At 38.2% G+C, this 26481-nt stretch overlaps 1 protein-coding gene across 1 annotated transcript in view; it reads left to right on the forward strand.

Annotated features, from left to right (window-relative positions):
* stxbp1a (syntaxin binding protein 1a) overlaps positions 1-24399 on the forward strand; it is a 33525-nt gene extending 9126 nt beyond the window's left edge. Inside the window, 19 exon segments of the mRNA XM_028463236.1 lie at positions 2824-2900; positions 3109-3187; positions 3267-3370; positions 9722-9870; positions 11878-11962; positions 12044-12103; positions 12105-12175; positions 12509-12537; positions 12540-12615; positions 12695-12743; positions 12745-12759; positions 14795-14860; positions 15065-15145; positions 19599-19619; positions 19621-19738; positions 20718-20827; positions 21153-21254; positions 22401-22486; positions 24165-24399. Of these exon segments, the coding sequence (XP_028319037.1) occupies positions 2824-2900; positions 3109-3187; positions 3267-3370; positions 9722-9870; positions 11878-11962; positions 12044-12103; positions 12105-12175; positions 12509-12537; positions 12540-12615; positions 12695-12743; positions 12745-12759; positions 14795-14860; positions 15065-15145; positions 19599-19619; positions 19621-19738; positions 20718-20827; positions 21153-21254; positions 22401-22486; positions 24165-24384 (1598 nt within the window). The 3' untranslated portion in view covers positions 24385-24399.
* Positions 24400-26481: the final 2082 nt, after the last annotated feature.

Genomic DNA, 26481 nt, shown 5'->3' on the forward strand with positions numbered 1-26481 from the left:
TACCCTCTACCGGAGGGCGTCCGCATAGCCTGAGGTGGCTCACCCACATAGTGGCAGAGCCCCCTGGTGGCGGTGGGCCGCACGTGACCGGGTAATCTATTCACAGTGCGGTGGAGGCCCCTGTCGGTGGTCGGCTGTACGACCCCAGAGGGACTATTTCCACAGTGGAGGAGCCCCCTGTCGGCGGGATAGCGTCATACCCCCAGAAGCAAGCATGCACTACTTGTTCTGGGGGACAAAGTGACCACGGGAGGAGTCCCGTCTTCAACTGGAATGGGGCCAAAGCATCCCTTCGAGTAGAGATAACGGGTCCCGTTATCACCTTGTTTATTGTGGCAGACAACGCTTTTACATTTTGGGTTGCTTTTGGCCTAGAGCCGTTAGCGATGAGCACATCACTCTGTTTTTGACATGTGTGTGAATGCATGCTTGTGGACATGCATGAAGAGGAAACAGCCAAACAGTTTGTGAAACCTGTTTGTCTCTCCTGGTCATCAGAGGGCTGAGCCTTGGCAGAGGGGAGAGCGGGGCGTGAAACGCCTTTGGAAGTGCGCTTTAAAGCAGAACAGCTGGAGCCGGCAAACGAGGAACCGTCAGCTTCAGCTTTGGGATTACAGAGGAAAGCGGTCAGGCCATCTTTTTCTTTCTCTTTGCCTGCATGTGCTGGGATTGCTACACCGGTGCAGTGGCAGCTGGATCCAGTGACTTCCCGGGTCAGGCAGGCAGGCCTCGCTGAGGTTGCGGAGGCGTTGCGGAGGATCTCGGTGCCTTGAACAGTGGACCCTGGGGAGGAAACTGCAAGCCGTTCTCCGACGTACAGGTGCATGGAAGACAGGGCGGAGCCAAAAATTCCCTCAGGAACGATGGGAGCATCCAGGATGTTGCATCTTTCAGCATCCGTCAGCTTTGCAAGATCAAGCCAGCAACCTAAATAGCCATAATTACCCATGACCCTTCCCGTAGTCTGTAGTGAGCAGGCTTGGGTACGGAGGCACACATCCGTCACTGTGGACATCTCCTCCATTATTGCTGGGTCCTGGGACAAAGCGAAATCCTCACAAAGTTCAGCCTGATAGGCGGTGAGGAGGGAGAGGACTTTAATGGCCCTGACCGAGAAGGCAGTGACGGCATAGGTCCTGTGGGACAGGTCAGACTGGAGATTGTCTGGAGCAGGTGCACTGCGCAGTGAGCAGTCCACGGGCCTCCATGTCCTCGCAGTCAAGGACGGAGGAGCCTGCAACCAGAGCTCTCCGGTGAACGGACGGGTCTGCCAAGGATGAGCCACTTCCTCGAGCAGTTCGAGGAAGAAGGGGAGAATTTGTCTTGGAGCGCCTCTCTTGAGAGGAAGCTTCTTTCCCTCGTAGCGGGACCTGGTGGTTTCCATGGCAACTGTGGGCCATGGGATGGCCAGCTGTGCAACACCGCGTTTGCACACTTCCACCGTATCCTGGCTCGGAGGATGAGAGACGGGTTTGGAGCTCTCCATGTCTTCCCGAGAGGCAGCGAAGGAGGCATACAGTCTATCTTGGGCCGGAGTGACGAACACTTTGTCCCCTTTATCCACCCGGGAGAGGAGTGGATTGTAGGAGTCCCCATCATATTCTCCACAGTCGATAACGTCCTCGTTAGGCGAAGAGATATCTGCCAGGTTCAGCTGAGAGCCCCAGCTGGAGCCCTGAACAGCAGCAGATTCCATGGGAACCATCTTTACTGCATCCACTGCTGCCATACTGTGTGTGAAGGAAGAGGGGCCTTGCTCTGGCCTTAGAAGCCGTGCCAGTCTCCTGTGGAGGCACCGGGCACTTAACGTGGAATAGTGCTGACAGGAGGCCGGGGATTTGATCACCATTCGGGCGTGCTCAATGCCCAGGCATCTGGAGCAGGCCTCGTGTCTGTCCTTGTTGGATATTTTTCCACCACATGGACAAAGGAGAGCCATGACGCATCCTGTTCCCTCGGTGAGAGGAGCCTCGTCTTCCATCGCTGCGTGACACAGGCGGGAGAGCAGGTGGTTTAGCTTGTGCTACCATGTGGCGGCTAGCACAGGTGCTAGCAGGGATGCAGGCCGGAGCGTCCAAGACGTCGGGGACAGCGTTGACTTTTGAACAGCAGCTGGGTCGCTGGAGTTCTGTGGCTTGTATACAGTGGTGTGGGAGTTGGAGCTGGGCCGAACACCGTGGTGTGGGCCCAGGAGGGAGACCAACGTGCGCAGGAGCCCAGAGGCCGTCGAGGGCCGTGGTCTGGGATGCAACTATGATGAGCTGGGGTCCGCGAACTCTGGTCTTGCGGCACAGAGCTAGCAGCGGGGCTGTCACCGTCGTGAGAGGCCGCTGAAGGCAAACGAGCAGTGAGCGAGGGACAGCGTCCATCGCCAGGAAAAAAGAAAATCCCACCTACCATTTAAACTGGTCAGAGCTAAAAAACGCAAGGTAGCTGAGAAGAGAAGAGGTTTAAGAATGATGCACACCTGTTCGTCCCCTCCTCTTATAGGAGGTGGGAGGTTCTCCCATTGAACTGATGCACTTCACCGGCCAATCAGGGTTGGCAAAGTGAAATAGGTATTCTGAGGAATGTGGGAGAGACGACATCCCATAGTGAGACATCTCACAAAATATTATGAAATAGAACTTATTTAGTGTGTATTTAATGCTCTTTCTCACATGGATCCACTGATGATTCTGCTGAATCAGCATTTAGTACACACTGCTTTATTTAGTTTATGTAACACTGTGTGTGTGTGTGTGTGTGTGTGTGTGCGTGTGTGTGTGTGTGTGTGTGTGTGTGTGTGTGCGTGCGTGTGCGACTCTAACTGTGTGTGTGTAGTTGTGGAGGACATCAACAAGAGACGGGAGCCCCTCCCCAGCCTAGAGGCCATTTATCTGATCACACCTACAGAGAAGGTCAGTGTTTATATTAAATCTGTGCAGTTTATAAAAAACACGAACAGAGATAAATTCTTCTTCTTCATGATTATTAATAACAATATAAACTAAAATACATATAAACAGTAGTTGATGTTAGCTGTGTCCGTGGTCAATCCCAGTTCAATGATTGGTTGAATATATGAAGGTGCGTGTGCGTCATTAACTTTCTGTTTCTTTTCCTCAGTCGGTCCAAACTCTGATTGCAGATTTTAAAGATCCTCATTCAGCAAAATATAAAGCGGCTCATGTGTTCTTTACTGACTGTAAGTACACACACACACACACACAGATGCTCCGTCAGTGGGAGGAGCCACTAACCCACTAATGTGTGTGTGTTTCCAGCCTGTCCTGATCCTCTCTTCAATGAAGTGACAAAAAGCCGAGCTTCAAAAACCATTAAAACTCTGACTGAGATCAACATCGCATTCTTACCTTATGAGTCTCAGGTGAGCTTTAACTTTTCTTTACTCACATCAAACATCACATATATAATCACATATATAATCACATATATAATCACATATATAATCACATATATAATCACATATATAATCATATATAATCCAGGGCTGCCATGTTTCAGAAAGTGACAAGAGAGAGACTTTAGTGACATGATGCGTTCCGGTAAATAAAAAAAAATCTTTTTTAACATGACTTTGTCCTGTTTTAACGTTGATTTCTACCTTCAGAATGATGTCATCACCTCCATACCAGCAGCTCTCCCTGCACTGTGGCCTCCTAATGCTAGTTTTAATTAACTACAAATTACAAATGAAAACTAACAAGAATTTTGACAAAATCCATTTACTTGTCAATATTTCATATGAACAACTGTCCATCATTTATCTGGGGACATGTCTCATGTTGTAGGTGTTTATCACAGATGTTGATGATGACAGAGGCTCCCACTTAAAACCCTGTGGCCCAAGGCAGTGCTACCTTTACCTCAGCTCTCCTTGTCTGCAACAGAAAGGACGTCATTAAAAAGATCATCATGTAAAAAACATTCAAACATCAAGTCATTTTTCATTGAATCAATGTCTATAGAAATACACTATTACATACAATAATAATCATAAGAACAGTTCAAATGAACATTAGATTATGTATTTATGATGATATAACCTACAAGTGTAATTCAGATACTAACAGTGTTTATTACACTGATTAAGAGTTTTCATTCATTTAATGTCTAGCAATGTATATAAGTAATTTATCAAACTGGTTCTAAGTATAATTAACATCAAACTAAAGGTCTGACATGTTCTTATAGTCACACAGTCTTTTTACTTTAACTAAAGTAGTGTAGCATTAGCATTAGCATCACATGCTACATAACAAGGCATCATATCAGTCTAGTGATTTCTATTAGTTATTGAGGTAACACACTCATATTAATAAAATCATACTTTAAACAGTGTTTGAACGCCTCATTTCACACAGTTTAAACAATCATATCCTTTACAAGATAAAACGTTACTGCTTTGGTTACATTAGGCCTGGGTGATATGGACCAATATTCATATCTATATATTTTTACTCTAAATGACAATAGGTGATATAAACTATTTATTTTTTATCAATAGTTTTAGAATAAAAACAATAATGTGTCAAAGTCAGTGGAGCCACAAAGACCCATTTATTAATCACTAGCAGCACAATAACTACATTTTGTATCACTTTTGACTTTTTCCTTCATTAAGGCTGAAATGTGATTAAATGATGTAGTGATGCTTTTTCAGGGCAGCTCTGAGTTGTTGAAAGTAGTTTTTAAAGTAAATCACATTCCGGACACTGTCTCTTTAAGAATGACTCAGCAGTAGCTCAAAAAACTAACATTGCATGTGTTAGTTTTTTAGACGAGTAAACTAACACTATAACACGCACACACACACGCACACGCACACCAATATGAACAGTGAACATAATTAGGTAGTTACATACCATCTCAGACGAAGTCTGTCTACTAAAAAAACTTTCTTTCTGAAAACATGTTGACGAATCGGTGCGTGTTGTATGAGGTGTGATAGCTCATCAAGACCCGCCTTACGTTGCTTCTGATTGGTTTATTATTGTGTGATGCCTGCCGTGGTTTGTTAGATTTAGGCACAAGGAGACATGGATTGGTCTGGGATTGGTTATCTCAGTCAGTCAATCAGAGTTATTCGAGCTACGGCAGGCCGTGAGGACCAAAGTTCATTATCACGTAATAAATAGAGTATTGAATGGGGAAATATAAGCGTGAGAAATGTTAAGTGTGGCGTGTGGTGTGAGAATGCATCAAATTGTGTGACTGTCACACTCAAAGCGTGAGGCTTGGCAGCTCTGTATAATCACACTATGGGAGCAACAGCTTTAATTAGAAGATAAGGGAGAATATTTATATTTATGTTCCTTTAGAAGTTTCCCACCATCAGTTTGTCACTACGTCTGTGACATTATGGATTATTTAAACCTTTTCCTCTCATATCACCTGTTAGAGAGATGTAGAGAGTGCTGAGTCAGGTGAGGGCACATAGATAGCTTTAAGAGGGAGACACAATACTGCTGAGTCAGCACTCACGCTGTTCACTGTTGGATTCAGAATCTAAACTGTAGAGTTAGATCATGTTAACTCATCTAATCCTATTTTATCTTACTCTGTTTTATCTAATCTCATCCTATATTATTTTATGATCTCAGATTATGTTATCTGATCTTAATTTATCTTATCTTAACTCAGTTTATCTGCTCTTATGTCAGTTTGTCTTAAAGCGGAACTAAGTAACTTGCGCTTAGAGCTCCCCCTAAAGGTCACTTTTGGTTATGTCACTGTTGTAAACCAGGAAACATCCATTATTACCAGTGTTTGGAATAACGGCGTTTGTTTTTCAGTAACGGGGTAATCTAACTAATTACTTTTTTTGCCGTTACAACGCCGTTATCGTTACTGAACGTTAAATGCGGTGCGTTACATGCATTGATTAAATAAAATGTTATCCGAAAGCATCCCCGGCTTCTGACTCAGCTGTTGTGAGGAGGTGGATTAAAAACAAGGTGAGACATTATGATTGGTTTATACTGCGTCGTGTTTCATGGCAGCCAATCAGAGCCAGTGTTTTTACACATGTGCCATCAAGAGGAGGCGGGTTAAAAACACCGTGAGCGATTATGATTGGCTAAGGCGACGTGCCAGCACCCGCGACACACACACACACACACACACACACACACACACACACACACACACACACTACAGATGTGATGACTCAGCAGAGATGGTGAGCGTGGAACAATCTGATGAAAAGTTGTTATTTTTAAGGTAACGATACAAACATTACTTTATATTAATTATGATCAAAGACAAGAACGTGTATGTGAAGTGTTCATTATATCCAGGAGTGAAGACTTTGTCCACATCTGTTGTAAACAACTATAATTTAATGAAGCACCTCATGATACGCATCTAAAAAATGTGAATTATTTGACATAGAGCAACTTTTTTTTTTTTTTTTTTTTTTTTAATAGTAACGCAAATAGTTACTTTCCTTGGTAATGAGTTACTTTTATTATAGAGTAATTTAGTTACTAACGCAGTTACTTTTTTGAACAAGTAGTGAGTAACTATAACTAATTACTTTTTTAAAGTAACGTTCACTGTGTTAAATACATTATATTTAACTTAAACACTAAACAAACCTTATTTTATGATTAATTATCAAAAGGTCAATACTAAAATAAATGCACTCTTATCAAGCTATAAAGGTAGCAACCTTTATATTTTTGTATTATTATTATTACCAATAATAAATCTCTTTCAAAATAAAAGTTCAAGATCTTTTTATTTATATATATATATATACTGTATATACATATACATATATGTCAGAGGTGGGACCAAGTCCTTGTTTTGCAAGTCAAAGTCAAGTCCCAAGTCTTTGTGCTCGAGTCCCAAATCTGACAGTCAAGTCTCGAGATAAGTCCAAGTCCTAAACGTTCTTCTTCAAGTCCTAAACGTTCTTCTTCAAGTCCTAAACAAGTCTTTAAAAAAATGAACTGCCCAGGCACCGGTAATGACATTTTTGGCTGAGATATCCATACGCTTGTTGTGAGACGTAAGCTTGTAGATATGTTATTTTCACAGTATTTGTCTGTGAAACACGACCAGTGTTGTGTTAGTTACTGAAAAAAAGTAACTAGTTACAGTAACTAGTTACTTCATTCACAAAGTAACTCAGTTACTATTTTGATTACTTACGCCAAAAAGTAATGCATTACTGGAAAAAGTAACTTCTGAGTTTCTTAGAATTAAAGAATGTATTATTTATTTTGGGTCATTTGTGTCCATACAGCTTCATATTAGTGCTGTAATAATATAATAATCCACTGTTGATCAACTGCTATAAAACAACCATAAATGATGTTCATATAAAGCACAAAACAGCTGCTCCAAAATTAAAACAGTAATTGTTCAGCCTTAGCACAGTAATGTAAAGTAAGCTGTGCATATTCCAGGTGTACATTCTGCTGTTGAAAATGCTTATAACAATAAATGTGGAAAAAACTAATTCTCAGCATATTTCTCAGCTACACAATGCTAAACATATCAGGCTAATGAGCTGCTGTTAGCAGTGACTCAGCAGCAGTAACAGACTGCTTATTTACAACAACATACCGTGCAATAGTTTGGCTAATCTGTCCCTGGATAACAGTCATGGTCTGTTAAAATCCAGCCGCAGCGTTAGCTTAGCTTCACTGATGCATCTTTTGGAGACAAAGATAATACGTGTATTTCCACTTTGAGAAGCTCGTCCTGCTCTCACGCTGACAATTCTTCTTCTTCTTCTACTGTTTTACCATGTTTGGCACGGCATCCTGCAAAAATATGTAGCGCCACTGTAAACAGGAAGTACACTGTACTGGACAAACGCACCATAATGTAACGGTAACGGTGTTATTTCTTTACACTGAACACGACCAAGTGTAACAAATGTAATGCCCCACTCATACAATCCCAGACATTTGAAGACACTTTCCACACCTTGAATTGATTAAAATAAAATGAAGAATTTATGCATTAACAATCAAGAAACCCTGTGACAGACTGGTGATCTATCCAGGGTGTGTCCTGCCCTCATCCATAGTACGCTAGGATTGGCTCCAGCACACCACGACCCTATAAAGGATAAGTGGTGGAAAAAGAAGGATTGATGAACGGATTGATCCAGAAAAACTCTGCTGCTGTCATTCTGTGCAAAATATAATAGAAATATATTAACTTCAGTTGTAATGAAAAATGATAAACAGACAATATTTCAAAATATGTATTTCTTTTAATGTGTTTTGGCTTATTATACAAGATTGCCCTAAAAATAAAAACTTGTTTTTAAATGTAAAATTTCAACTTTGAAGGACCACTTCACCTTTAAAATGACTTGTTCTATCAGTGACACTCCCCACAATGAGTCGAATACAAAGATCATTTAGGTTTTTGTCACATTCATTCTAGAAATCCAGAATGAATGGCTTTTATAGAAGAGAATGAGATTTGCTCCCCCTGGTGGACAAAATCAATCTCTGCTATTTCCATTCATTCTGGATTTCCTGAATCACTTTCAAGGAATGTGACAAAACCTAAATTATCCTTGTAGTCATCCTCCGGGCTGTGGGTGGCATCGGGGGGGGGGGGGGGTCTCGTGTCAGTGTGTGGGTGGCCGGGGGTGGCTTCCGTAGGGGGGGTGCTTGGGTTCGCCTGCTTATCGGTCCGTGGCTGGTGGGGTGACCATGCTTGGGTGGTTGATGGCGTCCTCTCTCGCCACTCCCTGTAGAGGGTGCTCTATCATGGCGCCGTACGGGTCTGAGCTGGCCCTGGTGCGGGGGCGGGCTTCTCTCCTGCCCGGCCGTGGGCCGCTTTGGTCCGGTGTGCGGCGTGGGTTGCCCCCTGATACCTAAGTCACCAGACTGGATTGATTACACAATAAGCACAATATACACAACTACAACTTCACATCTCACTCTCACTTTACAATAATCAACTCTTCCCCTCCCTTTCATTTTATACCTTGAATCTCTCCTCCCTGTTTCCCACCCCCTCCCCCAGGTGTAACACTGCTCTCCCTTTTTATATCCTCCCTGTAATAAAATGTTTCTTACCCTTCCTTAGGGAGGGCTGGTGATGGTCACAATTATGCAATAAAATAAATTCATATGTTTAATTGTAATAATAAAACATGCTTTTCTGTGTTAAAAAGATTACACTTCTTGTAGTGTTGACCTTTGACAGTATGTGCAGACGAAGTAAAAACAAAAAAACAATACCATTACAGCTGGTATGAAGTGGGTCAGTCAACTCTGAGTGTGTAAACCTTGGGTTACTTACGTGCACAGGCGTAATAAAAGGCCATCATCTATTGAGCAAAGATAATGTAATAAAAATGTGACTGAGAATTACAACAACATTACAAAACAGTGCAGTGTTTTTCAACCTAGGGGTCGTGATCCCATGTGGGGATCGCCTAAAATGTCAATCAAAATGATTACCGATTAAAATTATGTTTTTTATTTATTATTTATATCTATAATTCTACACACAAACAGCTGTATTCTAGACGTCCACTTTCTTAATGACAAATCTAGTTGTAAATTCTATTCGTAACACAATATCACAAACTCAGCTCTTTAATAATAGCTACTGATCATATGATCAATAATCATATTCATTATACAGTATTCACACTTCACCATATAAACTCAGTGACATTCTCACTGGTGGAATATTAATATCACCTTATATTTGAACTGTGTGTGTGTGTGTGTAGGTGTACTCTCTGGACAACCCTGATGCGTTCCATAGTTTCTACAGTCCTCATAAGACCCAGCTGAAGAACCCAGTGATGGAACGTTTAGCTGAGCAGCTAGCTACGCTATGTGCTACGCTAAAGGAGTATCCAGCTGTACGCTACCGAGGGTGAGACACACACACACACACACACACACACACACGTCTCACATCAAGGAACAAAACAACACAAAGGAACACAGGCTCATCAGAGCGATTATAACACCATGAACAGAGCATTAAAAAACAAGGTAACCATATATGGTTATATATACTGTATATTTAGCTCAGGAAATGATTTGATTTTATCACAACACTTTGGTGTTAATTCTGATTTATTGTGAAGCGATTGCAACAATTATTGTTACTTTCAAATTTTCTTTTCCTTTTTTCCAAGAACAAAAGTTGACTTCTAGAAACCAAGTCATAGTTCCACAAAACAATCCACATCTCAAGCCACTTTTAGGGAGGAAGATACATGTTTTAGTATTTAGAAAAATGGTGATATATCATGAATTGATAATATTACTGTGGGTATAATATATATAAAGATATATATATATATATATATATATATATATAGCGGCTGGCTAGCACACAGAAGACCCCGGTTCGAGACAATGAAATGAATGACATGACGCCTCAGACGTCGCCCGGCCAAACAAGGTCTGCGTCAGGTGTTGGGGAACCAGAGCACCTGATGTAAAATGGGCTACTGGAACAAGGAGGAAATGGGCGAGATGCGAGAACAGGGCTCTGATGGAATGCTACTACTCCAGTAACCCTAGTCAGAGGGGCTACATGCAGAGGATGTGGGAGAAATGGTTACTTTGAAACCCACAGTCCAAACTCACGACGAAACAACTAGTAGCTCAGTGTTCCAACATCCACAAACGGCAACTGCTATCATAACTTGAGATTGACCACCCGCGGAGGGTGAGGAAGAGTTTATATATATATATATATATATATATATAATCTCTTCCTCACCCACTGTGGGCGGTCTCTCTCTCTCTTTCTTCTCCAAGCTCAGGTCCTCTACCAGAGGCCTGGGAGCTTGAGGGTTCTTCAGTATCTTTGCTGTTCCTAGAACTGCACTTTTCTGGACTGAGATGTCTGATGTATTTCCTGGGATCTGCTGGAGCCACTCCTCCAGTTTGGGGGTCACTGCCCCGAGTGCCCCAATGACCACGGGCACCACTGATGTCCTTCACCCTCCAGGTTTTCTCCAACTCTTCTCTGAGCCCCTGGTATTTCTCTAGTTTCTCGTGTTCCTTTTTCCTGATGTTGAAGTCACTCGGTGTTGCTATGTCGACCACAACATCTTTCCTCTGCTCTTTGTCCACCACCACAATGTCTGGTTGGTTCTCCATTACCATTCTGTCCGTCTGTATCTGGAAGTCCCACAGGATCTTGGCTCGGTCATTCTCTACCACCTTTGGAGGTGTTTCCCACTTTGACCTTGGGGTTTCCAGCCCATACTCTGCACAGATGTTCCTGTACACTATACCAGTCACTTGGTTATGGAGCTCCATGTAAGCTTTCCCTGCCAGCATCTTACACCCTGCAGTTATGTGCTGGATTGTCTCATTGGCCTCTTTGCACAGTCAACACCTGGGGTCTTGTCTGGTGTGGTAGATCTGGGCCTCTATTGCTCTGGTGCTCAAGGCCTGCTCCTGTGCAGCCATGATGAGTGTCTCTGTGCTGTCCTTTAGTCCAGCTCTGTCTAGACATTGGTACCATTTCCTGATATCCACCACTTCAGTTATGTTTGGGTGGTACATCCCATGTAGGGGCTTGTCCTCCCATGACGGAACCTCCAGCACCTCATCTTCTGTTCCCCATTGTCTGAGACATTCACTGAGCACGTCATCTGTTGGAGCCTTGTCCTTGATGTACTTATGGATCTTAGATGTTTCATCCTGGATAGTGGCTCTCACACTCACTAGACCTTGGCGTCCTTCCTTACGGCTAGCGTACAGTCTCAGAGTGCTGGATTTGGGAACTCTGTATATGTATTATATATGTCTTATATATATATATATATATATATATATATATATATGTATAATTTATATAATATATATATGTATAAATGTGTAATAATCTGTTGTTTTGTTGATGCCCCACTCACAGAGAGTATAAGGACAACGCTACGCTGGCTCAGCTGGTTCAGGATAAACTCGACGCCTACAAGGCAGACGACCCCACCATGGGGGAGGTAAACTCCTCCTACTTCCTGTTTGTCATTGATTGGTCATGATGGAGACATGTTTGATGACTCATCGTTCTGTGACCTCAGGGACCTGATAAAGCTCGTTCTCAGCTCATCATCCTGGACAGAGCCTTCGACCCTGTGTCCCCCCGTCCTCCATGAGCTCACCTTCCAGGCCATGGGTTACGACCTGCTGCCCATCGACAACGACGTCTACAAGTAAGCACTCACACTCACTTCCTCCTCTACTTTCCTGTTAGACATGATCATTCCTCCTCTACTTCCTGTAAGACAGCACCTTTCTTCTTCTCTACTTCCTGTTCCAAATGACATTTTCCTCCTTACCTCCTGTTACACAGCACCTTTCTCCTCATGTTGCTTCCTGTTGGACATGACTTTTCTCTTTTACTTCCTGTTGGACATGACGTTTCCTCCTCCTTTACTTCCTGTTAGACATGACGTTTTCCTCCTCTACTTCCTGTTAGTCATGAGCTTTCCTCCTCCTTTACCTTCCTGGTAGTCATGACATTTCTTTCCTCTATTTCCTGTTAGGTATGAAACCAGTGGTATTGGAGACTCTCGTGGAAGGAAGTTCTCCTTCATGAAGACGATGACCTGTGGGTCAGTCTGAGACACAAACACATCGCTGAGGTTTCACAGTAAGTTCCTCTTCCTTTTCCTTTTCCTCCGCTTCTGCTGAGCTTGGTTCATCTTCCTCATCCTCCTCGTTCTCCACAGGGAGGTCACCCGTCAGCTCAAAGACTTTTCTTCTGCCAGCAAGAGGATGGAACACCGGAGAAAAGGTCAGATCTAATTGCACACGTGCACAACCAGAAAATGTAAAAAAATGACAACAAAAGCACATTGAATGATTATGAAAACTATCAGAGAAGAATATAAAACACAAGAGTAAAAAACAAACAAATAGAGGTTTAAAAGCTGTTATTATTGTGTAGGTGTAATAATAAAATAACGGGGTTAATGACTGTAAATAATGGTTAATAACTGTAAATAACAGGTTAATAACAGGGTAATAACTGTAAATAACTGTTAATAACTGTAAATAACAATTAATACTGTAAATAACAGGTTAATAACTGTAAATAACAGGTTAATAACTGTAAATAACTGGTAAATAACTGTAAATAACAAATTAATAACTGTAAATAACTGGTTAATAACTGTAAATAACTGTAAATAACAAATTAATAACTGTAAATAACAGGTTAATAACAGGTTAATACTGGTTAATAACTGGTTAATAACTGTAAATAACAATTAATAACTGTAAAAAACGGTTAATAACTGTAAATAACAGGTTAATAACTGTAATAACAGGTTAATAACAGGTTAATAACAGGTTAATAACTGTAAATAACTGGTTAATAACTGTAAATAACTGTAAATAAACAAATTAATAACTGTAAAATAAACAGGTTAATAACTGTAAATAACTGGTAAATAACTGTAAATAACTGGTTAATAACTGTAAATAACAGGTTAATAACAAATTAATAACTGTAAATAACAGGTTAATAACTGTAATAACAAATTATAACTGTAAAATAACAGGTTAATAACTGTAAATAACAGGTTAATAACTGTAAATAACTGGTAAATAACTGTAAATAACTGGTTAATAACTGTAAAATAACAGGTTAATAACTGTAAATAAACAGGTTAATAACTGTAAATAACTGGTTAATAACTGTAATAATGGTTAATAACTGTAAATAACTGGTTAAATAACTGTAAATAACTGGTTAATAACTGTAAATAATGGTTAATAACTAAATAACTGGTAAAATAACTGTAAATAACTGGTTAATACTGTAAATAGCAGGTTAATAACTGTAAATAACTGGTTAATAACTGTAAATAACTGGTTAATAAACTGTAAATAATGGTTAATAACTGTAAATAACAGCTTAATAACTGTAAATAATGGTTAATAACTGTAAATAACTGGTTAATAACTGTAAATAACTGGTTAATAACTGTAAATAACAGGTTAATAACTGTAAACAACAGCTTAATAACTGTAAATAATGGTTAATAACTGTAAATAACTGGTTAATAACTGGTTAATAACTGTAAATAACAGGTTAATATCTGTTAATAACTGTAAATAACTGGTTAATAACTGTAAATAACAGTTAATAACTGTAAATAATGGTTAATAACTGTAAATAATGGTTAATAACTGTAAATAACAGGTTAATGACTGTAAATAACAGGTTAATTACTGTAAATATGTTAAGAACTGTAAATAACTGGTTATAACTGGTAAATAGCTGGTTAATACTGTAAATATAACGTGGTTAATAACTGGTTAATAACTGTAAATAGCTTGTTTATAACTGTAAATAACTGGTTAATAACTGTAAATAATGGTTAATAACTGTAAATAACAGGTTAATAGCTGTAAATAACTGGTTAATAACTGTAAATAGCTGGTTAATAACTGTAAATAACAGGTTAATAACTGTAAATAACAGGTTAATAGCTGTAAATAACTGGTTAATAACTGTAAATAACTGGTTAATAACTGTAAATAATGGTTAATAACTGTAAATAACAGGTTAATAACTGTAAATAACAGGTTAATAGCTGTAAATAACTGGTTAATAACTGTAAATAACTGGTTAATAACTGTAAATAATGGTTAATAACTGTAAATAACAGGTTAATAACTGTAAATAACTGGTTAATAACTGCAAATAACTGGTTAATAACTGGTTAATAACTATAAATATTGTTAATAACTTGGTAATAACTGTAATTAACGGTTAATAACTAATAATTGGTCAATAAGAGGCTGATATTTGTCTCCATCAGACCACGATGAGGGACCTGTCCCAGATGTTGAAGAAAATGCCTCAGTATCAGAAGGAGCTCAGCAAGGTATTTATTATCATTAATGTCCCTTTAAATATGTCACAATATCCTACAAAATGTCTTCATATTTGTGATCATGTTTCCATAGAACTGAACTGATTCATGCTTTAATGGAACTTATTAATATTTCTGAGGATAAAAAATCACAGATTGTTCCTTTAATTGTGTCGAAGGAAGAATAAAAATAAAAAAGCTCACATGTGTTTTCAGTACTCCACCCACCTGCAGCTGGCTGAGGACTGTATGAAACACTACCAGGGAACCGTGGACAAGCTGTGTCGTGTAGAACAGGTGACTATCTATCTATCATAGATCATTACATATAGACTGTCTCTATCTATCATAGATCATTACATATAGACTGTCTCTATCTATCATAGATCATTACATATAGACTGTCTATCTATCATAGATCATTACATATAGACTGTCTCTATCTATCATAGATCATTACATATAGACTGTCTCTATCTATCATAGATCATTACATATAGACTATCTATCTATCATAGATCATTACATATAGACTGTCTCTATCTATCATAGATCATTACATATAGACTATCTATCTATCATAGATCATTACATATAGACTAGTCTCTATCTATCATAGATTATTACATATAGACTGTCTCTATCTATCATAGATCATTACATATAGACTATCCTATCTATCATAGATCATTACATATAGACTGTCTCTATCTATCATAGATCATTACATATAGACTGTCTCTATCTATCATAGATCATTATATATAGACTGTCTCTATCTATCATAGATTATTACATATAGACTATCTCTATCTATCATAGATTATTACATATAGACTGTCTCTATCTATCATAGATATTACATATAGACTGTCTCTATCTATCATAGATCATTACATATAGACTATCTCTATCTATCATAGATCATTACATATAGACTGTCTCTATCTATCATAGATCATTACATATAGACTGTCTCTATCTATCATAGATCATTACATATAGACTGTCTCTATCTATCATAGATCATTACATATAGACTGTCTCTATCTATCATAGATTATTACATATAGACTGCTCTATCTATCATAGATCATTACATATAGACTGTATCTATTCTATCTATCATAGATCATTACATATAGACTGTCTCCTATCTATCATAGATCATTACATATAGACTGTCTCTATCTATCATAGATCATTACATATAGACTGTCTCTATCTATCATAGATCATTACATATAGACTGTCTCTATCTATCATAGATCATTACAATATAGACTGTCTCTATCTATCATAGATCATTACATATAGACTGTCTCTATCTATCATAGATCATTACATATAGACTGTCTCTATCTATCATAGATCATTACATATAGACTGTCTATCTATCATAGATCATTACATATAGACTGTCTATCTATCATAGATCATTACATATAGACTGTCTCTATCTATCATAGATCATTACATAGACTGTCTCTATCTATCATAGATCATTACATATAGACTGTCTCTATCTATCATAGATCATTACATATAGACTGTCTCTATCTATCATAGATCATTACATATAGACTGTCTCTATCTATCATAGATCATTACATATAGACTGTCTCTATCTATCATAGATCATTACATATAGACTGTCTCTATCTATCATAGATCATTACATATAGACTGTCTCTATCTATCATAGATCATTACATATAGACTGTCTCTATCTATCATAGATCATTACATATAGACTGTCTCTATCTATCATAGATCATTACATATAGACTGTCTCTATCTATCATAGATCATTACATATAGACTGTCTCTATCTATCATAGATCATTACATATAGACTGTCTCTATCTATCATAGATCATTACATATAGACTGTCTCTATCTATCATAGATCATTACATATAGACTGTCTCTATCTATCATAGATCATTACATATAGACTGTCTCTATCTATCATAGATCATTACATATAGACTGTCTCTATCTATCATAGATCATTACATATAGACTGTCTCTATCTATCATAGATCATTACATATAGACTATCTATCTATCATAGATCATTACATATAGACTGTCTCTATCTATCATAGATCATTACATATAGACTGTCTCTATCTATCATAGATCATTACATATAGACTGTCTCTATCTATCATAGATCATTACATATAGACTGTCCTCTATCTATCATAGATCATTACATATAGACTGTCTCTATCTATCATAGATCATTACATATAGACTGTCCTCTATCTATCATAGATCATTACATATAGACTGTCTCTATCTATCATAGATCATTACATATAGACTGTCTCTATCTATCATAGATCATTACATATAGACTGTCTCTATCTATCATAGATCATTACATATAGACTGTCTCTATCTATCATAGATCATTACATATAGACTGTCTCTATCTATCATAGATCATTACATATAGACTGTCTCTATCTATCATAGATCATTACATATAGACTGTCTCTATCTATCATAGATCATTACATATAGACTGTCTCTCTCTATCATAGATCATTACATATAGACTGTCTCTATCTATCATAGATCATTACATATAGACTGTCTCTATCTATCATAGATCATTACATATAGACTGTCTCTATCTATCATAGATCATTATATATAGACTGTCTCTATCTATCATAGATCATTACATATAGACTGTCTCTATCTATCATAGATCATTACTATATAGACTGTCTCTATCTATCATAGATCATTACATATAGACTGTCTCTATCTATCATAGATCATTACATATAGACTGTCTCTATCTATCATAGATCATTACATATAGACTGTCTCTATCTATCATAGATTATTACATATAGACTGTCTCCTATCTATCATAGATCATTATATATAGACTGTCCTCTATCTATCATAGATTATTACATATAGACTGTCTCTATCTATCATAGATCATTACATATAGACTGTCTCTATCTATCATAGATCATTAACATATAGACTGTCTCTATCTATCATAGATCATTACATATAGACTGTCTCTATCTATCATAGATCATTACATATAGACTGTCTCTATCTATCATAGATCATTACATATAGACTGTCTCTATCTATCATAGATCATTACATATAGGACTGTCTCTATCTATCATAGATTATTACATATAGACTGTCTCTATCTATCATAGATCATTAAATATGAGACTGTCTCTATCTATCATAGATCATTACATATAGACTGTCTCTATCTATCATAGATTATTACATATAGATGTCTCTATTCTATCATAGATCATTACATATAGACCTGTCTCTATCTATCATAGATCATTACATATAGACTGTCCTCTATCTATCATAGATCATTACATATAGACTGTCTCTATCTATCATAGATTATACATATAGGACTGTCTCTATCTATCATAGATCATTACATATAGACTGTCTCTATCTATCATAGATCATTACATATAGACTGTCTCTATCTATCATAGATCATTACATATACACTGTCTCTATCTATCATAGATCATTACATATAGACTGTCTCTTTTTATCATAGATCATTACATATAGACTGTCTCTTTCTATCATATATCATTACATATAGACTGTCTCTTTCTATCATAGATCATATATTATTATACGAAGCAGTTTGAATTTTGCATATGAAAGTTATATGCGTTTTCCTATTATGGCGTGCTAAATGGCGCCAGTCGCACCACGACCAAACCGTTCGATACGCAAATTCTTTCAATGATGGTTAGTCTTCAGTGTTTTAGTCAGAGTTTGACGTGAATCGTATAGAGCCGAGACTAGTTCGAGCATTTTCGCCATTTTTTGACCCAAGATGGCTGACTTCCTGTTTGGTTTTGGCATGGTCATAATTTAACTTTTTGCTTTTCTTAGGGTCAAGAATACATCTGGCGAATTACGTATGAATCGGACAAACCTGCCGGTCGTGTTGTTCTTAGTTCTTGGCGTCTATTAATGCACACCGTACGCGCATTTTTAGCACTTTTTTTTATTGCTCCAAATTATTAATGTTTTCAGCAGCCGGAGGTGTGTGCAAATATTGGTGAGACTTTGGGTATCCTAAGGGGGTAAACAGACGTGGAATAATAATCATAATAAACTGAAGAACAATAGGTTCCTATGGCCTTTAGGCCTTCGGACCGTTATAATAATAATAATAATAATAATAATAATAATAATGATGATAATATAGGAGATAATAAGGACAAATACAGAAGCAAAAGGAAAATCATGGAAAAAAACATGAATCACCAAAGACTCATTTATTAAATACATCTAAAACAAAGTAAAGCATCTCTGACCTCATCTTTGGAAATTATTATTTACACTAAAGTTGTTCAATGGAACTTTTTGTGTAGAATAAAAAACAACTTGTTTAGTTGCCTTCATTAGACATATACAGCCCACCTGGCAACGCAGCGTCCACAGCCGTGGGCGTTTTCACGTGTCAGCTTTAGAGAGAAACAAAGGTGATTTATGTAAAATCTAAAGATATTTGTGTTAACGTGCGAGAAATAAAAAGTCAGATTAGTTTATGTTCAGACGGTCCCTCATAGAGCAACGTAGCGTAGGTTAGCGTTAGAGCCCACAGGGTGACACCACTAGCCCCTCCCCCCTACTGCTCCTCACTGATGCTCTAAATAGGCCAGTGTTCTGTGAGGATGTGGTAATAAAAGGTGTGGTTCTGGTCCAGGACTTGGCCATGGGAACAGAATGCAGAAGGAGAGAAGATCAAAGACCCGATGAGGGCCATCGTTCCCATCCTGCTGGACGCTAACGTTAGCACGTACGACAAGATACGCATCATCCTGCTCTACATCTTCCTCAAGAACGGTGAGAGAAACCACAACAGTTGGCCTGTGGTCCTACACTTATTCACCTTTTAAAGCAGTGGTTTTCAACCTTGGGGTTGTGACCCCATGTGGGGTCGCCTGGAATGTGTCAAAGAATAATTACTGATTAAAAATGTATCATGTAATGTATCCTTAATTAAATTATTTCTCTACATTTGATTTAACCCACTTTCCCTGAGGGGTATCAGTGGGCTGCCACAGGGAGGGGTTAGGGTTAATATAATAATATATAGATATTAGAATGTTGTAATTATTATTCTTTCTCAAGACAATAATTATTTTGTTTTAATTTAATTATTTATTTTTAGAACATTTAGGTGAATTTAATAATTTCCAACAGCACACCTGACGATCTGTCACAGCACACGTGTGCTTTACAAACATGATCAAAAAACTATTTGCGAAAAATATATTTGGGGTCGTCAGAAATTATTGAAAAAAAGGGTCACGATCTCAAAAAAAATAGAACCACTTAAATAGTGATTTTATATGTTTTAAGGCTTTTTAAGGATTTTTTGCATGAACAGAGGTTTATAAATAAAGTTATATTTGGTATGTGCGTGCGTGTGTGTGTGTGTGTGTGTGTGTGTGTGTGTGTGCGTATGCGTGTGTGTGTGTGTGTGTGTGTGTGTGTGTGTGTGTGTGTGTGTGTGTGCGTACGTGCTTTGTGTGCGTGCATGCTTTGTGTGTGTGTGTGCGTGTGTGTGTGCGTGCGTGTGTGTGTGTGTGTGTGTGCGTGCGTGCGTGCTTTGTGTGTGTGTGTGTGTGTGTGTGTGTGTGCATGCTTTGTGTGCGTGTGTGTGTGTGCGTGCGTGCTTTGTGTGCGTGTGTGTGTGTGCGTGCGTGCTTTGTGTGCGTGTGTGTGTGTGTGTGTGGGGGTGTGTGTGTGTGTGTGTGTGTGTGTGCGTGCGTGCTTTGTGTGCGTGTGTGTGTGTGTGTGTGTGTGTGTGTGTGTGTAGGTATCACTGAGGAGAACCTGAATAAATTAATCCAACATGCTCAGATTCCTCCTGAGGACAGTGAGATCATCACTAACATGGCTCATCTGGGCGTTCCCATCATCACTGACGTAAGGAACCCACACAACTGTCCCTCATGTACAGTATATATGGAAATATATAAATACATTTACAACCATTCCACAGCCTTTATTTACTGCAGGTTTTTTTAGTTTGTCTATTTTTTTGTTATTTTGTGTGTTTTGTGGCCACATAGAATAAAAGCAGCCTTTGACCAACTGTATTATTTAAACTTTAATGTTTTATTGTAGCAGTACGTTAAATATCAGTAGCTCAGATAAATAGGGATAAAATAATCAGAATATAGCAATCATAGCCCTTTGTTCATGCTTCTGATTATGTTCTTTTCATTAATTCTTCTCGTTATTTCTCCAGTCGACTCTACGCAGAGGGAAGAAGTTGGACAGGAAGGAACGTGTGAGTGAACAGACCTATCAGCTGTCTCGCTGGACACCTCTGGTTAAAGACATCATAGAGGTGAGAAAATAATACAGAATAATATAAAATAATACAGAATAATATATGATAATATATGATAATATAGAATAATATAGAATAATACTGAATAATACAGAATAATATATGATAATATATGATAATATAGAATAATATAGAATAATACTGAATAATACAGAATAATATATGATAATATAGAATAATATATGATAATATAGAATAATATATGATAATATAGAATAATAATATGATAATATAATATACTGATAATATAGAATAATATGATAATATAGAATAATATAGAATAATATATGATAATATAGAATAATACTGAATAATACAGAATAATATATGATAATACAGAATAATATAGAATAATACTGAATAATACAGAATAATATATGATAATATAGAATAATATATGATAATACAGAATAATATAGAATAATACTGAATAATACAGAATAATATAGAATAATACAGAACTAAAAAATAAATTAAATAAATGTGAATAGATTCATTTTATATATTTTTTCATAAACATCAGTCAGAATAAATTACACATGTAGTAACATTAAATCAAGTGAGCTCTTACTGTATATACCAAGTTACTACTGTACATATTTGTAATCTTTTTATGCATTTAAACCTTTTTTAACTAAATAAATACAGTTAACCCTAACCTGTTAATGAGAAACCATGTGATCTCTAACAGCCAATCAGCAGAGCCCACACACACACACACACACACACACACACACACACACACACACACTCACTGACTTGCATGCGTGTATATGCTTGCACACCTGATGTTATTTCCAAGTGTTTACATGTCACGTAGACGGTGCTACATTGTGAAGGTCACCTGATCACTATAGCTTCACACACACACACACCTGTGTCTATGTGTGACTGATAAATTTATGTTGTTAGGTGTACATCCAGGTGTGATGTACGTGTGTGTACACTTTAATGTGTATATATATATTAACACGTCTACAAACACACATGCAGATGTGACTTGTGCATTGTGCCCGTCAGATCAGACGTGTAGACGTGAAGGTGCAGGGTACATGTTCGTTTACGTGTTCAGTGATTCACCCCATACCGTGTGTGTGTGTGTGTGTGTGTGTAGTTGCTGATATGTTGTGTGTAATCCTACAGGACGCTATCGATGATAAACTGGACACTAAACACTACCCCTACATCTCCACTCGCTCCTCGGCCTCCTTCAGCACCACCGCCGTCAGGTTAGTACGACACCACAGAAGAAGAAGAAGTAGCTCCTCTCATTAGTTTAGCCTCGTTTCACACATATCAACATATATTAATACATATTCACATTCATATCAATATTTAGAATAATGACCATTCAGAGATTATTGTTATTTGTGAGTTTTTGACATCATTTTGTTCTATTTTTCTGTCTTTTAGTGTAATTATGTTGACACTGTGTTAGTCTGGAGTCCTTCTGTATAAGTGCTTGTTCTGTGTGTGATATTATTGTCATTTTGAGTGTTTTTGTTGCTACTTTGTGTACTTTTGTTGACATTTTGTGTGTTTTTGGAATTATTTTGTGTATTCTGTTGGGTTTGATATTCTTTCTAACTAAGTTATAATTTTTGGGGGCTAAATTAGATCAAGGGCCAGACATAACCCCCGAGCCTCCATTTGTCTATGTTTGGTGTAGAGAATGTGTACTAAAATAATTCTACTGATAATATTTATTTATCTGAAATGGGCGTGTCTTAACTTCTGTCACAAAGATTAGTCTTGATTGGCTCAGATAACATCACGTCCTGCCCTCTTTTTCAAAGCTAGCCTCTGATTGGAGGAGTACATGGTTGCACAGCAGGAAACCATCAGTTTAGGACCCATTGAGTTAGGAGCCTCAGTTTAGGACCCCCCCGTTTTCTCTGCAACAGCACCAACTAGAGGCCGACTGGGAACGTAGGTTTATGAGCTGGACTTAGAGCGTGGATATATATATATATATATATATTTGTGTGTGTGCGTGCGTGTGTGTGATATTCAAAGTGTTTTATTATGTTGCGTTCACATTAAAAAAGAAGGTATTTTCATGTATTTATTTGGTTATTCTATACAATAACAGTTCTAACAGTGTGAAATAAACCAGTGAGCAGCTTCCATAGATTATATTTGAGCACTACACATATTTGGCAGGTTTTAAAGTTATGTATATGGTTAATAACTAAATTCTGATTGCATGATCATATGTGCCAATACATATAAAATATCAAGAATAATAAAAGTGTTTAAAAACTGTCATTTTGGCAAAAATATCACGGTCCTAAACCCTTGGGTCCCAGACCTCAAGCCTCAGGCTCAGACATCCAACCTCTAGTTAGTGCTGTGGAGAAAACAACGTAGAGTCCTAATGTGAGGGTCCTAATCTGAGGGTCCTGATCTGAGGGTCCTAATCTGAGGGTCCTAATGTGAGGGTCCTAATGTGAGGGTCCTAATCTGAGGGTCCTGATGTGAGGGTCCTAATCTGAGGGTCCTGATCTGAGGGTCCTAATCTGAGGGTCCTAATGTGAGGGTCCTAATGTGAGGGTCCTAATGTGAGGGTCCTAATCTGAGGGTCCTGATCTGAGGGTCCTAATCTGAGGGTCCTAATCTGAGGGTCCTAATGTGAGGGTCCTAATCTGAGGGTCCTAATCTGAGGGTCCTAATCTGAGGGTCCTAATGTGAGGGTCCTAATCTGAGGGTCCCTGTGCAAACATGTACTATTGTCTGATTGGAAGGTTTCATTTTTGTCTTGAAGTCTTTTCTTTTACTTTTTTTCTCTCTTTGTTTTAATCCTTTAGTCGTAAATAAAATGATGGACTAATATGAACGTAATGATCAGGTTGAAGCGACATTGATAAATTCCCACAGTAATCACAGTGGTATGGTTTCCTCCTGCAGCGCTCGCTATGGCCACTGGCACAAGAACAAAACTCCTGGAGAGTACCGCACTGGGCCCCGCGTCATGGTCTTCATCATAGGGGGCGTGTCCTTCAGTGAGATGCGCTGCGCATACGAAGCTACGCAAGCTAACGGGAAGTGGGAAGCCATCATTGGTGAGTGGAACAAAAGAGGGGGCGCTAGTGAGCCAATGCTAATGGACTGGGTGCTAGTAAGCTAAGGCTAACGGAGGGGGCGCTAGTGAGCTCATGCTAATGGATGCTTGTATTAAGGAAGTTGGTTCCTAATAACGTGAAAGCAGCGATAATAATGAAGACGTTATGTTATTGACATTATGATGATCACATAAGACGCTCTGGGACTTAAAAGTTGTGGGAAGCGACTAGAAAGTTTCTAGAATTTACCAGATGACGTGATGTATCTTTACTGAGCCGACGACTGGACGGTAGCGTTAACTTTGATTTAGTTTTAGTCCAATTTTCCAGTTTTGGTCAACTAAATGACTTTAGCATTTTAGTTGACTAAATCTGTAACAGATGTTAGAAAATAAAGTTTTTAATATGATGTATGACAGTATTAATGTTTGTCCACATAACAAAAGTAGTTTTAATAAGCTTTTTCACACTCTTGGAAATCTGGCTCTCGTTCAGTTCTCGTGCATGAGTTCAAAGGTCAAGAGGGATAAACTCACCATTGCTGACAGTGAGTCTGACAGAGCTAATGCTGCTAAAGCTAATGCTGCTGAAGCTAATGCTGCTAAAGCTAATGCTGCACATGAGCTGAAAATTCAGGTTTTTTCTGCTTTTTAAACAGTGACCAATCAGCTGATCAGTGCAGTTTCATTTATCAACCTGTTCATCTTGTTCACTTCATTCACATTTGTAAATTAAATTAAAATAATAACTTAATAAAAATAATCATGGATCTGGTTAGTGAATGTTAAACTTCGTTAATTTACCTTTTCACAGTTTGAACTCATACTGTCCTTTTCACACAGAAATCTCATTAATACATTTTATTTATAAGTGCTTTTCAAAAACTCAAAGACACTTTACAGTTTGTAAAACAACTACACAAGTCAGAAAAGAAACTAACAACAATAAAGTAAATACACCTGAATTCCATAGAGCTAGTGTAATATCAGAGGTTTGATCTACTGGTGCTAACCAGTGCTAACCAGTGCTAACCAGTGACACCTAGTGGCCTCTTTTAGACGTTAGCTCACATTAGTTGATTAAAATAAAGTTAGCACTAGCCTAGCTAAGGTCCTGTCCAATGGGAGCAAGCCACTGTGTGCACTGTTGTGTGTTACATCCTTGTGTATTGTTGTATTGTTGGTTTTTGTGTTTCAATGATTTGTGTTTATTGTGCTTTAGCTTTGATCTTTAAAAACACACTGTTGTCTTTGAACTGTGTATGTGTGTGTGTGTGTGTGTGTGTGTGTGTGTGTGTGTGTGTGCGTGTGTGTGTGTGTGTGTGTGTGTGTATGTATGTGTATGTCTGTGTGTGTGTGTGTGTGTGTGTGTGTATGTGTGTGTCTGTGTATGTGTGTGTGTATGTGTGTGTGTGTGTGTGTGTGTGTCTGTGTATGTGTGTGTGTATGTGTGTGTGTGTGTGTGCGTGTGTGTGTGTGCGTGTGTGTGCGTGGGGGGGGGGGGGGATCGCTTCTAAATTCATGCACACCAGTCTTTTGAAACGCGTCTGCACGTCTACACGTCTGATCTACATTTCCCATAGACTTAGAATGGGTAGACGGGCTCAATGCACAAGTCACATCTGCATGTGTGTTTGTAGACGTGTTAACGTGTTCACACGTCTGCAGATGCTTTAATCCACAAACACATTAAAGTGTACACACACCTACATCACACCTGGATGTTCACCTAACAACATAAATATATCACAGGTGTGTGTGTGATCAGGTGACCTTCACCATGTAGCACCGTCTACGTATGTAAACACTAAAAATATTAGGCGTTTACGTGTGCAGGTGTGTGTGAGTGTATAACAGACCACCATTTAGTCTGGTTACAGTCTGTGTCACTACACCTGTCCATAGAGTGGTAGTGACTGTAGTGTTACACTCTGAGTCAGATCATTGCTGTGATTGGACAGAATACTAAGTGTTTACATGTCACGTAGACGGTGCTACATAGTGAAGGTCACATGATCACTATAGCTTCACACACACACCTGTGATATATTTATGTTGTTAGGTGAACATCCAGGTGTGATGTAGGTGTGCAAACACTTTAATGTGTTTGTAGATTAAAGTTAATGTGTTGACATGTTAACACATTAACACATCTGCAAACAC

The sequence above is a fragment of the Gouania willdenowi genome, chromosome 12 (genome assembly GCF_900634775.1).
Source record: "Gouania willdenowi chromosome 12, fGouWil2.1, whole genome shotgun sequence".
NCBI lineage: Eukaryota > Metazoa > Chordata > Actinopteri > Blenniiformes > Gobiesocidae > Gouania > Gouania willdenowi.